At 48.7% G+C, this 14,873-nt stretch overlaps 1 protein-coding gene across 5 annotated transcripts in view; it reads left to right on the plus strand.

The window, feature by feature from the left end:
• CDC42BPA (CDC42 binding protein kinase alpha) overlaps positions 1 to 14,873 on the plus strand; it is a 289,477-nt gene that overhangs the window by 150,373 nt on the left and 124,231 nt on the right. For all 5 annotated transcript variants that reach the window (XM_088444439.1, XM_088444443.1, XM_088444441.1 and 2 more), the window contains exons 11-15: positions 34 to 150; positions 6,703 to 6,836; positions 7,139 to 7,381; positions 9,232 to 9,342; positions 11,629 to 11,876. In XM_088444439.1, the coding sequence (XP_088300565.1) occupies positions 34 to 150; positions 6,703 to 6,836; positions 7,139 to 7,381; positions 9,232 to 9,342; positions 11,629 to 11,876 (853 nt within the window). The remainder of the gene's footprint in view (positions 1 to 33; positions 151 to 6,702; positions 6,837 to 7,138; positions 7,382 to 9,231; positions 9,343 to 11,628; positions 11,877 to 14,873) is intronic.

Genomic DNA, 14,873 nt, shown 5'->3' on the forward strand with positions numbered 1-14,873 from the left:
TCTGTTCTATTTACATTACGTGTTTCTCTATAGAGTCCACGCAGACTGTCCAGGCCCTGCAGTATTCTGCTGTAGACGGTCCGGTCACAGCAAACAAAGACTTGGAAATCAAATCTTTAAAGGATGAAATAGACAAGCTGAAAACACAAGGTACACTTATATATATTTTTTTTCTATTTATACATTTTAGCCTATATTAATGCGCCCCGCTGGCTGTTTTGTTATAGTGTTCTTTCACCTTAACTGTTCTACAGCTTTTACGAAACGCACTGCATTATTTCCTGTGCTTTTAGGAAGGTCTTTACATCATCCAGGCTGAGCTGTGTATATTGATAACCTGAACACAAACACATCCAGCACACAGATCAGAGCTGGGTCGTATCAAGTGACGACAACAACAACAAAAAAAATACACACACCTGTGGCTTTGCCTGGATGATACTATTCTCTTGGTGAAAGACACAGAAGGATGCCCTCAAAATAACTGTTTTTAGTAAAAGTAACGAGGGGCGGGGAGGTGGAAACCAATGCTTTTTAAGGTTCTCTAATTAGTTTAATTTGATTTCTAGTTGTAGCAATGTTCTAGGAAAATATCCGTTCCTAAAATAATTTGCGAGGGGCAGTTTCTGTTAGGTGTTATAATTGTTATGCATTGATGGTTTGTTCAGTGTGCGCACATCTGATAGATGTTCTCCGTAGTCGTCTGAATCTCTACATCGCAGAATCTGTGCCAGGTCTCTGGATAGTCGCACTAGACCTGATTTGATTTATCTAACCCAATTGGGACAAGATAGTTGGATGCTAAATCATTCAGTAAAAAAAATAATAATAATGAAATATACAGACAAACCGCAGCTTGGGAGCCAAGGCACTAAGGCACAACCAAGAGCATAGTCAAAGGGGTTTTTATTTTTTACATTTACTGTCACGAGAAAGCGGATGAACAGTCCAAGCTTCTAGTTTTCAGAACAGTGAGTCTATTTGTTCATAATTAACAGGTACAATGTGTTGGATGAGAATTGACACTGCAGCAGACAGGCCATAAAAGGCGCTTGTTTGGCTATACATCCTTACTCGTCTGTGCGGGGAATTCCCATATTGGTAAAGCGATCTGGCTGGTAGGAGCTGAACACCGAATGACCCCCAGCGCAGCTCACAAGCATTGCGCCACCGCCAGATACAGGCGTTGCATTATCGCCAGACCAGCGCAACATGGAGAAAATACTGCAAGTAATCTTACAGACCTCCACACTGTATCATCAGTACAAACCACTTGAAATTCAGCTTGAATTGCATTGAAAATTGAGGTTTAGAGGTTGTCTGATGATGGCCAATGACATTCTAACTGAGGGTCTGCCCGTGAGAGTGGGTCTGTAATTCCGACATCAGGTTGGAGAAAAATTATGACCCCTCAGTCTGTGGCGGGACCCCTCGCTGCCGCTCAGTCTGTGGCGGGACCCCTCGCTGCCGCTCAGTCTGTGGCGGGACCCCTCGCTGCCGCTCAGTCTGTGGCGGGACCCCTCGCTGCCGCTCAGTCTGTGGCGGGACCCCTCGCTGCCGCTCAGTCTGTGGCGGGACCCCTCGCTGCCGCTCAGTCTGTGGCGGGACCCCTCGCTGCCGCTCAGTCTGTGGCGGGACCCCTCGCTGCCGCTCAGACTGTGGCGGGACCCCTCGCTGCCGCTCAGACTGTGGCGGGACCCCTCGCTGCCGCTCAGTCTGTGGCGGGACCCCTCGCTGCCGCTCACCTCTGCTGCACCAGAACAGCTCTTCAGATGTTAAAATAAAAGACCCATAGAGAGTACTGTGACACTGCGCGCAGACCCGTAGAGAGTACTGTGACACTGCGCGCAGACCCGTAGAGAGTACTGTGACACTGCGCGCAGACCCGTAGAGAGTACTGTGACACTGCGCGCAGACCCGTAGAGAGTACTGTGACACTGCGCGCAGACCCGTAGAGAGTACTGTGACACTGCGCGCAGACCCGTAGAGAGTACTGTGACACTGCGCGCAGACCCGTAGAGAGTACTGTGACACTGCGCGCAGACCCGTAGAGAGTACTGTGACACTGCGCGCAGACCCGTAGAGAGTACTGTGACACCGCGCGCAGACCCATAGAGAGTACTGTGATACTGCGCACAGACCCATAGAGAGTACTGTGACACTGCGCACAGACCCATAGAGAGTACTGTGATAACATAAGTGAGTCTGTGCACGGCAGCTTGTATCAGCCCCAATTATACAGTAACTGCTGCTGTTGGTGAAGATTGCTTTGCAGTGAGTCACAGAGACGGCTTTGCTGTAAAACAAGCAGTGCTCCCGGCATGTGTTTCCAATACACCGGGAGAGAGGAACACTTCTGTTGTTTCAGTAACACAGGAGAAAATCTTCAGGAATCCTGTCCTCTGCCAATTATGTGAACGATAACAGCCCAGAGGTTCAGGCACAGAGAACAGATTTGTCTTGGCTGAATGGAATTACATGTTAGCGTTACTTCATGCCATACAGACAGCCCTCCGGACAGCGGACTGTCTACCATCCCCTGCCACTGCCGTCTCTCCCGCTGCGCAAAAGTGTCATTAAATAAGATCGGCAAAGTACTTATCGCTCACTGCCGAAGTATTCTGGTCACATTTCAGATTAATCAGCCACTACGGGCCTTATGCCAATCGCACATCAAATTTATTGCTCTTCCTAATCCCTCTTTTTTTTTTCCATATTTACGCGGTAGTGATATGTCCTGCTCGCCGCGCAGCCCTGACTCACTTGCGTTCAGCCATTTATCGCTCTTCCCATGTGCTCAGCAGGTTGCACCTAGAACTGTGTATGAAGTTTTACAACAAGCTCATTAGTAGACAAGGCAGGGTAGAGCCAAAGCCTCCGTCTGGCAATCAGCAGCGTCCCCGGGGAGGACAGGAGCTTCTACTGAATGTACCTGTAGCCTTGCCATGTCCCAGAATCCTCCTCTGCAGCTAGTGTGACCATTATATGCACACCGTTCCCAAGCTTTGTGGACAAATGCGTGTATATAAATCTTAAATCGACATGTGCTTGACGACAGGAAAGAAGGTCTAATAGTTGTGCAATAATGAAATAATATTGGATCGTCTTGCATACTGTAGGTTAAATTACATTTTTAGATTTTGAGATGGACTGTCCTGATTTTTTATTTTTTTTTGCAAATGTCTTTTATTATCATGGTGGGCCGTTAAAACTCCAAACGCGAAAATGAGCGTTGCTTTATGTAATAGGACTGCAAATGACTTCAAAGATATAGGTGCTAAAATTTCAGGAGTGTATCCGAGCTAGAGAAATGGTTTGCGGGGGAAGCATTTTATCTATGCACCCCAGACCAGAAAATGTCAGCTTCTACTATGTAAATGAGACAGGCGTACCTTTATCCTTCTGTCATAGTATGGAACCTTCCGTATACACATTTTATACTGCATACACTAGGTACGATGGTGCTATAAACGTATAGTATTTGCTGCATAAAGGATGTATTGTAGAAGTGCACACACGTGCAAGTAATAAGATACTGGGTTATTGCCTGATATCCAAATAGCCACAAGCAATAAATGAATCACAGACTGTTAATCGGGGGGCCTGCGTCCAACTGCTATTCTAGACCCTGGTTTATTTTACAAAGGAATTACCTTTTCCTGAGGAAAACAAACGGAGACTTTCATTTTTATCCTATTTTAAAGGAGCTGTTGCTTTACCTTTCTGTTAGCACAGATTACCGGAGGCATATGGTCCTGATTTTAGCACATAATCTGTATATAAACAGGCACACCTGCGCCCACTTCCTCCTCCATACGCTGCAGTTCCCGTCTGGAATGTGTCGGACTAAACACCAGACCCACATGACTCTTGCGATGCATGAAGTGATAACAGCCTGCTACCGGATCACCACCAGCGCCCACAAATATTCCCGGGGCTGCTAAACCTTATTCCAGTCTCCCGACAAGGCCAGGTGCAGCTCACGTGCGCAGATTTGCTGTGGCCATTAATGTGCACGTGACTCCTGGTCCCAGGGGGAAGCGTCCGTCCTGTGTGCTGAATATTCATGGGCCTAATCAAGGATCCGGCGTCAGTGCTTCCCAAGAACTCGCTGTGAGCAGGAATTTGCTAAGTGACCTTGTTTAGATCAGATGGAGGGTGGAAGAGATTCTGGTCTTCAGTGAGACGGTTATACTGGGTATATTTGAACCTGAAAATAATGCTTCATGATTGAGTCCTAACGAGATGTGCATAAGTCGTTTTGTAGGGTTCTGCCAGTACTATACCTACGGTCATCTGTAAAGTCCTTTTACTTAAAATCGTCTCTTCTGAGTTGCGTTACCTCTGTGCCGTATTGAGTAAAACTAAGTGGCTTCTATTGGAGGTCACTTTATAGAAGACTTTCTTTTGGGAATCCTGTAATAACTACATGTAATCAGATCTTTGACGGAATCCTGATTTGTGCTAACGCTGTTAAATTTGGTGCATAAAAAGTCTTCCAAATTGTTAAGGTCCATCTATTTTGCTTGCCAAAAATACACAGTTATGGCCTGGCTCTAAGTTGCACGCAATTCAAAATGGGGACGACTCGAGCGTGTTTTTTTTTTTTTTTAAATAGTTTTTTTTTTTAAGCACTTCTGAGCCGTATAGCTCTTGGTTGCTTCTCGGCTTTTGGCTGGATGGCGTTAGTGGGTGCGTACAGGGCAGTAACGTGACATTCGTACGCACAGTATATTTGCCATGGATGTGCGCAAAGAGCTGGGTATTGTTCTGAGCTGTACGTTTGCAGAGACCTGTCCGATGTCGGTCTGATCTCCTGCCCTAAGATTGGGTCTGGTGCTGATGACATCGATCACGATGAAGTGGAAGGCCTGGGGCGGTTACTTAGATACGCCAGAATGTGAATACCGACGGATGTTGGTGCGGGACTTCCAGACGCAGATAGTAGATGGAATTGTGACCGCATTGCTTGTGATTCCCTATCAGGCCCTTAGTGTGCTAATGTTTAGGCTGAAAATAAATTAAATGGCAAAATAAAGGGACAAGATATCCTTCACCCCACCCTGCATCTGACTCTCCGTTTTCACAGTATGACGCATACGATGTCCCGCAGGGGGAGACGTCAGTTAGCAGGGGGGAGATTGGGGGGGTATGTAAGTGTGTGCAGATGCTGAGGCATTCCTGGTATTCTAGAGGGGGGGGGGGGAGCTAAAGTGCGTCCGTCATTCACACATAAATCCGTATTGTTGTACTTACTACATCACATCAGCATTTCACCTAGTAACCGAAAACCACTGTAATATTGACCTGATCATACCTCACATTGCATTGTCGAATGATAAGACATAAATAGATTTATATCGGTCGGTGGATGATACGTAAAAACACTGCGAGGGTGGCAGGTTATTTTAGTTTTTTTTAGTGATGTCACCATTGTGTCACGTTACACAGCGTTTCAGGATCCTGTTACCCGCATCCACTGGTACAATTGGCGCAGTGTGGGGTCCTCTATGCAGTGTACAAAAGGTTGAGAAGTGTGAAAATAAGTTGATTGTTAGAGACACTCTCTGGAAGGGTGCATCTAACAACCTAACGGAGCCATTGAGAGCATTTATCTTTAAATAGTTTGCATGATGCTGAGTTGAATGCAAATCGGCCATAGATTCTACCACATTGTGCGCACGGAATGAAATGCGCACATTCTCCCGTATGCAAAGTTCTGCCAATCTCTGCGGTGCCGCTCTCCACCGTCCGCACACTTCACGGGCATTCTCTGACCTAACAGCGCGCTGAATTAATAACCCGATGCTTTTTCTTTTGCATTCAATGGAATCGAGCCCCATGTGTCATAATTATGTTAAATGCATGAAGTTGCTACAGGCGGACTTAATCCTCTAGCGCAAGATGTGTGAGCGCTACAGTATGTGGACTCTGGGCCTGATTCAGACCCGGTCGCAAGCGCTGAGCGCTCGCAACCGGGTCGATGGTGGCCCAGAGCTCCGTCGTGCGCATGCGCGAGACCCGGATAGTGACGGGCACTCCGTCGCTCTCAGGTCTCGCACCAAAGGGGGCGAGCTGTTGATGTTGAGTCAACAGCTCGCACCAAAGGGGGCGAGCCTGGAGGGGTGGCTGCCCAAACAAAGGCATTCCCATGAGAACGCCTCCCGTTTGGGGGCGGCCCCACTGACATCACTAGTGATGTCAGTGGAGAGATTCCGGCTCTGTTAGAGCCGAAATCTCTCTGGGGCTTGCGGCCACAAGACCCTACCACAAGGGTCTCGTCGCAAGCCTGATGGTCGCGATGGTCTTGACCATCGCGACCATCAACATGGCCGCTCCCTATAGCTGTGGGTGGTCACCCACAGCTATGCGAGCGGCCAGGAGGCCGCACCAAAAAAAAAAAAAAACGCCCTGATTCAGAGCGAGCGCTCTTTAAGTGCGTCCGGCTCTGAATCAGGGCCTCTGTCCCAGATTTTCAGATTTGTTAATTGTATTGAAAACTGCCTTTGTGTGCATGTCCGGACAATGGCGCATTAACATTTGGGATACTGGCTGAATTAAAGGCTAACCACCTCCACGAGAATGTTAAATGGAAATAGACCATTCCTAGCAATAAGCTGCTTATATGGCCGTCTCCATATGCTGCTCTCAGGTGCGCTTAATGTCTCCGCCTTATTTATGGGAACGCTTGTCATCCCCTAGGCCCTGTCCAGCTCAACCAGCAGCTGGAGAAGAGCGCCGTGACGCGACACGATTTTGAGGACTTCTCAAGACAAATCAAGACCTTAGAAAAACAGATGAAAATCCTGAAACAGGAGAAAGAGGATCTGAGCAAGGTGAGACCTCTCCAAAATGTCAGGAGCTATGGCGTCCGCCACATGTTGGATAACCAACAAGTATTTATAATAAACATATAGACAGATATATAAAATGTTCGCATCTTCTCTAATAATTATTATTTGCTTCAGTTTGTTCAAATGTGGTTTGTAATGTTCGTTGAGACTTTTTCTTTTAGGTAGGGATGACGTTAGGAGTTTGCAATCCTCCCTCCATGACATTACCCTTTTTAGGGTACACTCGGATTTGTGAGTGTCGCTGACTTCAGAATGAACTTCCCTCTTGATGACCATGTTTTTAGGACCTGGCAGAGTCTAACGAGAAGTTAAAGTCCCAGACCAAAGAGCTGAAGGAAGCCCAGAGCCAGCAGAAGCAGACCCTGCAGGAGATGAAGGAGATGAGCGAGCGCCTCACCGAGCTCCGCTCTCACAAGCAGAAGTTTGTGCGTCAGCTCCGCGACAAGGAAGAGGAGACGGAGAGTGTGGCGCAGAAAGTGGAGGCACTGCGGCAAGAACTGCGCAGAGCGGAAAGGGCCAAGAAGGAGGTAGGTGATAAAGCGTAATAATCCCTACACCTCATATATATCCGTAATAATGCAGTTACAGATTGTTCATGTTTCGCTTATTGCACCAATGTGGGCAGGACGCTATGATTTCACCTGCACTCACTCTGTCTGTAGCGTTATTGTTTAATACAGACATTGTACTCTCTGATAAGTGCTTGTATAATCATTGAAATGTCATTTACAATCCACAGAGTCAATGCTTCTTTATGTGTGTAAGTGCGCTAACTTGTCTGCCTGGCGCATGTTGGGGTACGCAGACCAGTCGCACGGTCTTTGGATGCATCTTAGTAAAGTTAGAAATTTGCACTTAGTTGAAACGTTAAAACAAGGTCACTTAGAAGCCCAATGTTCTTCTCATGGCTGACAAGTTATTTCTTACTTTTTTTATTCCTAAAATCACACCCTCTTCACACTTTTACCTGTTTACATAATCCTCTGCCACAAACTGATACAACTTGTATCCCCACCAATGCAGACCAGAGGGACTGTACTCTCCATGAGGGACTGTACTGTCCATGTCCAACAGTTCCTGTACAACAGATGGACACTACTCTCCATAACAGAGGGACTGCGGTCTCCATGTCCAACAGTTCCTGTATAACCTATGGACTGTACTCTCCATGTCCAACCTTTCCTGTATAATAGAGGGACTGTACTCTCCATGTCCAACAGTTCCTGTGTAATAGAGGGACTTTACTCTCCATGTCCAGCCTTTCCTGTATCACAGAGGGACTTTACTCTCCATGTCCAACAGTTCCTGTATAACAGATGGACTGTACTCTCCATAACAGAGGGACTGTACTGTCCATGTCCAACAGTTCCTGTATAACAGATGGACTGTACTCTCCATAACAGAGGGACTGTACTCTCCATGTCCAACAGTTCCTGTATAACAGATGGACTGTACTCTCCATGTCCAATCGTTCCTGAACAACAGAGGGACTGTACTCTCCATGTCCAATAGTTCCCGTATAACAGAGGGACTGTACTCCATGTCCCATCCGTTCCTGTATAACAGCGGGATTGTACTGTTCATGTCTAACCACTCCTGTGTAACAGAGGGACTGTACTTTCCATGTCCAACAGTTCCTGTATAACAGAGGGACTGTACTCTCCATGTCCCATCTGTTCCTGTATAACAGAGGGACTGTACTCTCCATGTCCCATCTGTTCCTGTATAACAGAAGGACTGTACTCTCCATGTCCCATCTGTTCCTGTATAACAAAGGGACTGTACTCTCCATGTCCCATCTGTTCCTGTATAACAGAGGGACTGTACTCTCCATGTCCCATCTGTTCCTGTATAACAGAGGGACTGTACTCTCCATGTCCCATCTGTTCCTGTATAACAGAAGGACTGTACTCTCCATGTCCCATCTGTTCCTGTATAACAGAGGGACTGTACTTTCCATGTCCCATCTGTTCCTGTATAACAGAAGGACTGTACTCTCCATGTCCCATCTGTTCCTGTATAACAGAGGGACTGTACTCTCCATGTCCCATCTGTTCCTGTATAACAGCGGGACTGTACTCTCCATGTCCCATCTGTTCCTGTATAACAGAGGGACTGTACTCTCCATGTCCCATCTGTTCCTGTATAACAGAGGGACTGTACTCTCCATGTCCCATCTGTTCCTGTATAACAGAGGGACTGTACTCTCCATGTCCCATCTGTTCCTGTATAACAGAGGGACTGTACTCTCCATGTCCCATCTGTTCCTGTATAACAGCGGGATTGTACATGTAGCAGTTCCTGTATAACAGAGTCCTTATATCTCCCAGTGCTCTGGGTGGGACTGATTTGTGTCTCCCATGCATCTTTCTTTCAGATTGAAGCTCAGGCGGAAGCTGCGACGGCCGAAGCCTCAAAGGACCGAAAACTGCGAGAACGCAGCGAGCAATATGCCAAGCAATTGGAAAGCGAGCTGGAGGGGCTGAAAGTACGTATGGGGCAGTGGCCATCTATCGGAGTCTTCCCTGGCGTGTTCAGTAGATTTGGCTGCTCGTCCCCTCACTGTCTCTTGTGTGGGGAGTGGGATATAATGTAATGAGAGCGATTAGACCGTGTGGCTGCAGTTACAGAAAGTTCCCAATACGGCCAAATATCTGGTGTAGAATCTTTATTTAATAGAAGCATTTAGTATGGGGGTCACCTGATCCTGTGGTCCTGAGGGGTTTAGCTTTGACTTTTGGGTCTGTGGCAATCCCCTAACACTGAGAGTGACCTGAATGTAGTGGAGGGTGTGTATTCTGGGAGAGGGGCTAGAGATCAGGTGCCCGGTGCGGTTCATGTCAGCATTGCTATCCCCTGTAAGAGCTGCAAATCAGTGCATAATATCCAGGGGGTGCCGGTATGTCGGGGGACCGTATTGTGCCAGCAGCTAAGCAGCATTAGCCATGCTCAGAGGGCCCTCTGAGAGATAGCGAGTCCCTGCGTTATTGTTAGCAGATTGTCTTTCCCGGCATTTACACTGAACAGACCCGGCAGTAAAGTTTTTATATGGAGGTAAATCTTTAGTAGTAAAAATACAGACCCGCTGGCTGGTTTCTCCGGAGCTTAATGCAGAACATCTGTGGGGAGAGCAGGAGGGAGCATTACTGTGTCCTCTCAGTTCATAGAGTCATCAAGGCGTCCAAATTGTCACCCTGGTGCGCGCGACACCGGAATGTGCTGTACAGCGATGAGAAAATGTCTGCAATACATGCTCTGTGCAGGTGTCATCAGCCAGGCGATGAACGTGACACACACACACACACACACACACACACACACACACACACGCCTTGTGTTTGCCTTCTGGCAGGATACAGCTTCATAGTGACATAAGTACTGGCTCCGCCCATAAAATGGCTGCTAGCATGGTGTGTAAGAGATGACAACCCCCATCATGTAACCAGCATTGCCACTCCCCTGGGATTCCTGTTACTGCGTCTCATACCTGCGTATTACGGGCCATCTCCATACAGCTCTATTGTACTCGGAGGACTGGGTGTCCTGTAGCGCAGTCAGCCATAAGGTGGTCGGCATCCCGACAGGGATAGGGGGCTTGTAGGCGGAGACTCTCTATTACTAAACAGTTGGGCGGGTGGAGAATAGATTTGGCGAGTTCCCCAAATGTTCTGTTTATTTGCACCTTAGAGACCATAAATACAATGGGAATGATCATTACTATATTGTAAGAGTGCTTCCAGTATGGGGACTGTTAATACACGATTCATGTCGGAGTTACGGTTTTTGGGGCTGATTCAGGGTCGCCAGCAGTTTGCTGCATTGCGCGCTCGGGGGGAAAAAATGCGTATCTCCACCTGTAATCAGTTGGACGCACCGTCCGCCATACTTATCCTTGTAAAGGTGGCCATCATCAGCGCAAAATTGCACCAGTCCTTACCTTGGTGCAGAGATCCATCTGTACTCAGCCGGATCTCTGCGTACACACAACTCAGTCGCCCGCAATTCCGTCTCCAGTCTCGCGACACATTTATTCTATTATTATTATCATTTATTTATATGGCGCCACTAGTGTTCCGCAACGCCTTACACAGTACATAAACAAATAGGTTGACCAGTAACTTAAAGTACAATACAATACAGGACGAGGATAATATACATTGCTACATAAGCGACCATAACACCCAGATAACCAACAGAGCAAAGCAGCCAAGTGTTTGGTGCACAAGAGGGTAGAGGGCCCTGCTCGTAAGAGCTTACATTCTATGCACAATCTCCCCGCTGCTGCACTGTTCACCCAGTCAGATACAAGGGGAGATCCAGCTGAGGTGTGTGTACGACTGAGAGAGTAACAACATCCGCCATTGGTCAGTGTGATGTGGAGGCATTAGATCCCACTTGCTGCAGTATAATACCTCCATCCCATAGGCAGAAGTAGCCTCCCGTCACTGCTCTGAGAATCGCTGATACAAGAGGAGATTCCAGTTGCCTCGGTGAGGACGGTAGTTCCTTATGCTGTGATAATGTGTCTGCTCCTGTCTTCAGCAAAATGGCTGCCGCCACAGTGTCTACATGGCAGATTCTCTGTAAATGAGTTCCAGTGCAATGTATTGTGCGTCTCACATATGCTAATAAGCAAGTGGTATAGAGGCATGAGGTGTCACCTCAGAATATCCATAAATAATGGGGGGGAGGGTTTCCGTATCATGTTTGGGTAATGCCACCCACCTCATTAATATTCACATTACAGCAGGCCTTTATTTTACTTTCCTGCCAGCAAAAGCATGTTGGCCGCTCCCCGGGATTCAGCAGCTCATCGCACCAGCAAGAGATCAACAAGCTGAAGACGGACCTGGAGAAGAAAAGCGTCTTCTACGAGGAGGAGATGTCCAAGCGCGAGGTCCTGCACGTCTCCGAGATCAAGAACCTGAAGAAGGAACTGCGCGACACCGAGAGCCAACAGCTCACCCTGAAAAAGGAGATCCTCATCCTGAAGGACAAGCTGGAGAAGACCCGCAGAGAGAGGTAACCGTTGTTTTTCTGTGTCCTGATCGAAGTTCGTCTCTCTGTCTTGTGAAAACATTGCTCCTTCTGATAAACAAGAGTACTCCCATTTCTGAGCGTTACAATAGTTATTGCTGGGCAATGCTAGTGTTGTGTCCTTGTCCATGACTGATTGGCTACTTGGCAGCCCAGTCCCAGCGCCTATTGTTTTTTTATTTTTAAACGGGGACGTGCTAAACAGCAGAAGAGGGACATCTGTCAGGTACAGCCAGCAGTCCCTTATCAGTGTATTAGAATGTTACCAGCAGCACAGAGCGTTTCAGTTCCACCAACATGTCAGTGTGTGTTTGGGAGAGAGGATCTGGCGACATGTAGTTCAGTACTTCAGTATTTATTACTTGTATCCTGGCATTAGCCCTGTGCAGAGTAATAAGGGCCTCTGTACACGTCTACAGCAAAATAAAGTAAACTAAACACGCACGTGTTCCCTAGTTATCATTTCAGCAATAAACCATAATCCCTGAGTGCACTGGTTTTTCTCAGAGCTTCGTAATAGCACCTGAGGCAAGACCCTCACCCACTCCTCATAGCAGTGCCAGCTCTGTACATATCTGTTCTGCCCTGTGGGTACAGTCTTGCGGTGTTGAAATGCCCCCCCCGCGGGATCTGCGTGTGACACCAGTGACTTGTGCCAGCCGTTACTGGAGATGTCAGTGGCTGTAAATCCAGACTTGGCCGCCTCTGTTTGTGCATCCTGCTGATCAATCCTAAAAAGGGAAAGTATCGCTCCGAAGAGCCGTGCCTGTAAATCCACAAATGATCACATTATTTTAACTAGGGAGATTTATGTCTAAACAAACCCCAAAGGCCGTAAGATGCATTGAAGATGAAGGCGGAAGCTCCCTTGTGAGAGCTCTGTGTTGTAGACGAGGGAGAACTGCCCTGTCTACCCTTTTCATGACCGCTCTGTTGATACAGAAAAGCCATTCTGCGATTGCTTGCTGCACGCTACCATAATTCTTTCCAAGTCTGTCACAGATGTGTATACATAAACAGACTGCCCAGTGGGCCGCAATGTGTGCCACACTCTGCAGCATCGTCAACTTATTGGAAGAAAATAAATTAAAAAAGGAGCTACGTGCAGCTGGGCCGACTGGCAATGTCGCTGACGGTAATGTCCTGCTGGAGCGCCCATATCATGGGTACTCGCTAGACGATGTACCTTATATGTTGCTCCCATCCACGGGATCGGACCACACATCGTCTAGAGCAAGGGGTGGGCAATAAGCGGCCCTCCAGATGTTTTTGAACTACAATTCCCAGCATGCCTTGCCACAGTTTTAGCATGGCCAAATAGCTAAACTGTGGCAAGGCATGCTGGGATGGGTAGATCTGCAACAGCTGTGGGTGGGGGGCGCTTATTGCCCACCCCTAGTCTAGTGTATACCCACCTTTTAGAATCTAGGCCTTGTAATTAATCAGTAAGAATCTAAGGACCCCACAATGGTGCAATGTGCGTGTGCCGCTAGTGTGTGTGCTACACGGTGCAATGTGCGTGTGCCGCTATTGTGTGTGCTACACGGTGCAATGTGCGTGTGCCGCTAGTGTGTGTGCTACACGGTGCAATGTGCGTGTGCCGCTAGTGTGTGTGCTACACGGTGCAATGTGCGTGTGCCGCTAGTGTGTGTGCTACACGGTGCAATGTGCGTGTGCCTCTAGTGTGTGTGCTACACGGTGCAATGTGCGTGTGCCGCTAGTGTGTGGGCTACACGGTGCAATGTGCGTGTGCCGCTAGTGTGTGCGCTACACGGTGCAATGTGCGTTTGCCGCTAGTGTGTGCGCTACACGGTGCAATGTGCGTGTGCCGCTAGTGTGTGCGCTACACGGTGCAATGTGCGTGTGCCGCTAGTGTGTGTGTGCTACACGGTGCAATGTGCGTGTGCCGCTAGTGTGTGTGTGCTACACGGTGCAATGTGCGTATGCCGCTAGTGTGTGCTACACGGTGCAATGTGCGTGTGCCGCAGGGTGCAATGTGCGTGTGCTGCCGCTAGTGTGTGTGCTACACTGTGCCATGTGCGTGTGCCGCTTCTGTGTGTGCTGCACGGTGCAATGTGCGTGTGCCGCTAGTGTGTGTGCTGCAATGTGCGTGTGCCGCTAGTGTGTGTGCTACACGGTGCCATGTGCGTGTGCCGCTAGTGTGTGTGCTACACGGTGCCATGTGCGTGTGCCGCTTCTGTGTGTGCTACACTGTGCCATGTGCGTGTGCCGCTTCTGTGTGTGCTGCACGGTGCAATGTGCGTGTGCCGCTAGTGTGTGTGCTGCACGGTGCCATGTGCGTGTGCCGCTAGTGTGTGCTACACGGTGCAATGTGCGTGTGCCGCAGGGTGCAATGTGCGTGTGCTGCCGCTAGTGTGTGTGCTACACTGTGCCATGTGCGTGTGCCGCTTCTGTGTGTGCTGCACAGTGCAATGTGCGTGTGCCGCTAGTGTGTGTGCTGCAATGTGCGTGTGCCGCTAGTGTGTGTGCTACACGGTGCCATGTGCGTGTGCCGCTAGTGTGTGTGCTACACGGTGCCATGTGCGTGTGCCGCTAGTGTGTGTGCTACACGGTGCCATGTGCGTGTGCCGCTTCTGTGTGTGCTACACTGTGCCATGTGCGTGTGCCGCTAGTGTGTGTGCTGCACTGTGCCATGTGCGTGTGCCGCTAGTGTGTGTGCTGCATGGTGCCATGTGTGTGTGCCGCTAGTGTGTGTGCTACACGGTGCCATGTGCGTGTGCCGCTAGTGTGTGTGCTACACGGTGCCATGTGCGTGTGCCGCTAGTGTGTGTGCTACACGGTGCCATGTGCGTGTGCCGCTAGTGCGTGTGCTACACGGTGCAATGTGCGTGTGCCGCTAGTGCGTGTGCTACACGGTGCCATGCGCGTGTGCCGCTTCTGTGTGTGCTGCACGGTGCCATGCGCGTGTGCCGCTTCTGTGTGTGCTGCACGGTGCAATGCGCGTGTGCCGCTTCTGTGTGT

This window comes from Taudactylus pleione, unplaced genomic scaffold (genome assembly GCF_031769625.1).
Source record: "Taudactylus pleione unplaced genomic scaffold, aTauple2 ptg000363l, whole genome shotgun sequence".
Classification (NCBI taxonomy): Eukaryota; Metazoa; Chordata; class Amphibia; order Anura; family Myobatrachidae; genus Taudactylus; species Taudactylus pleione.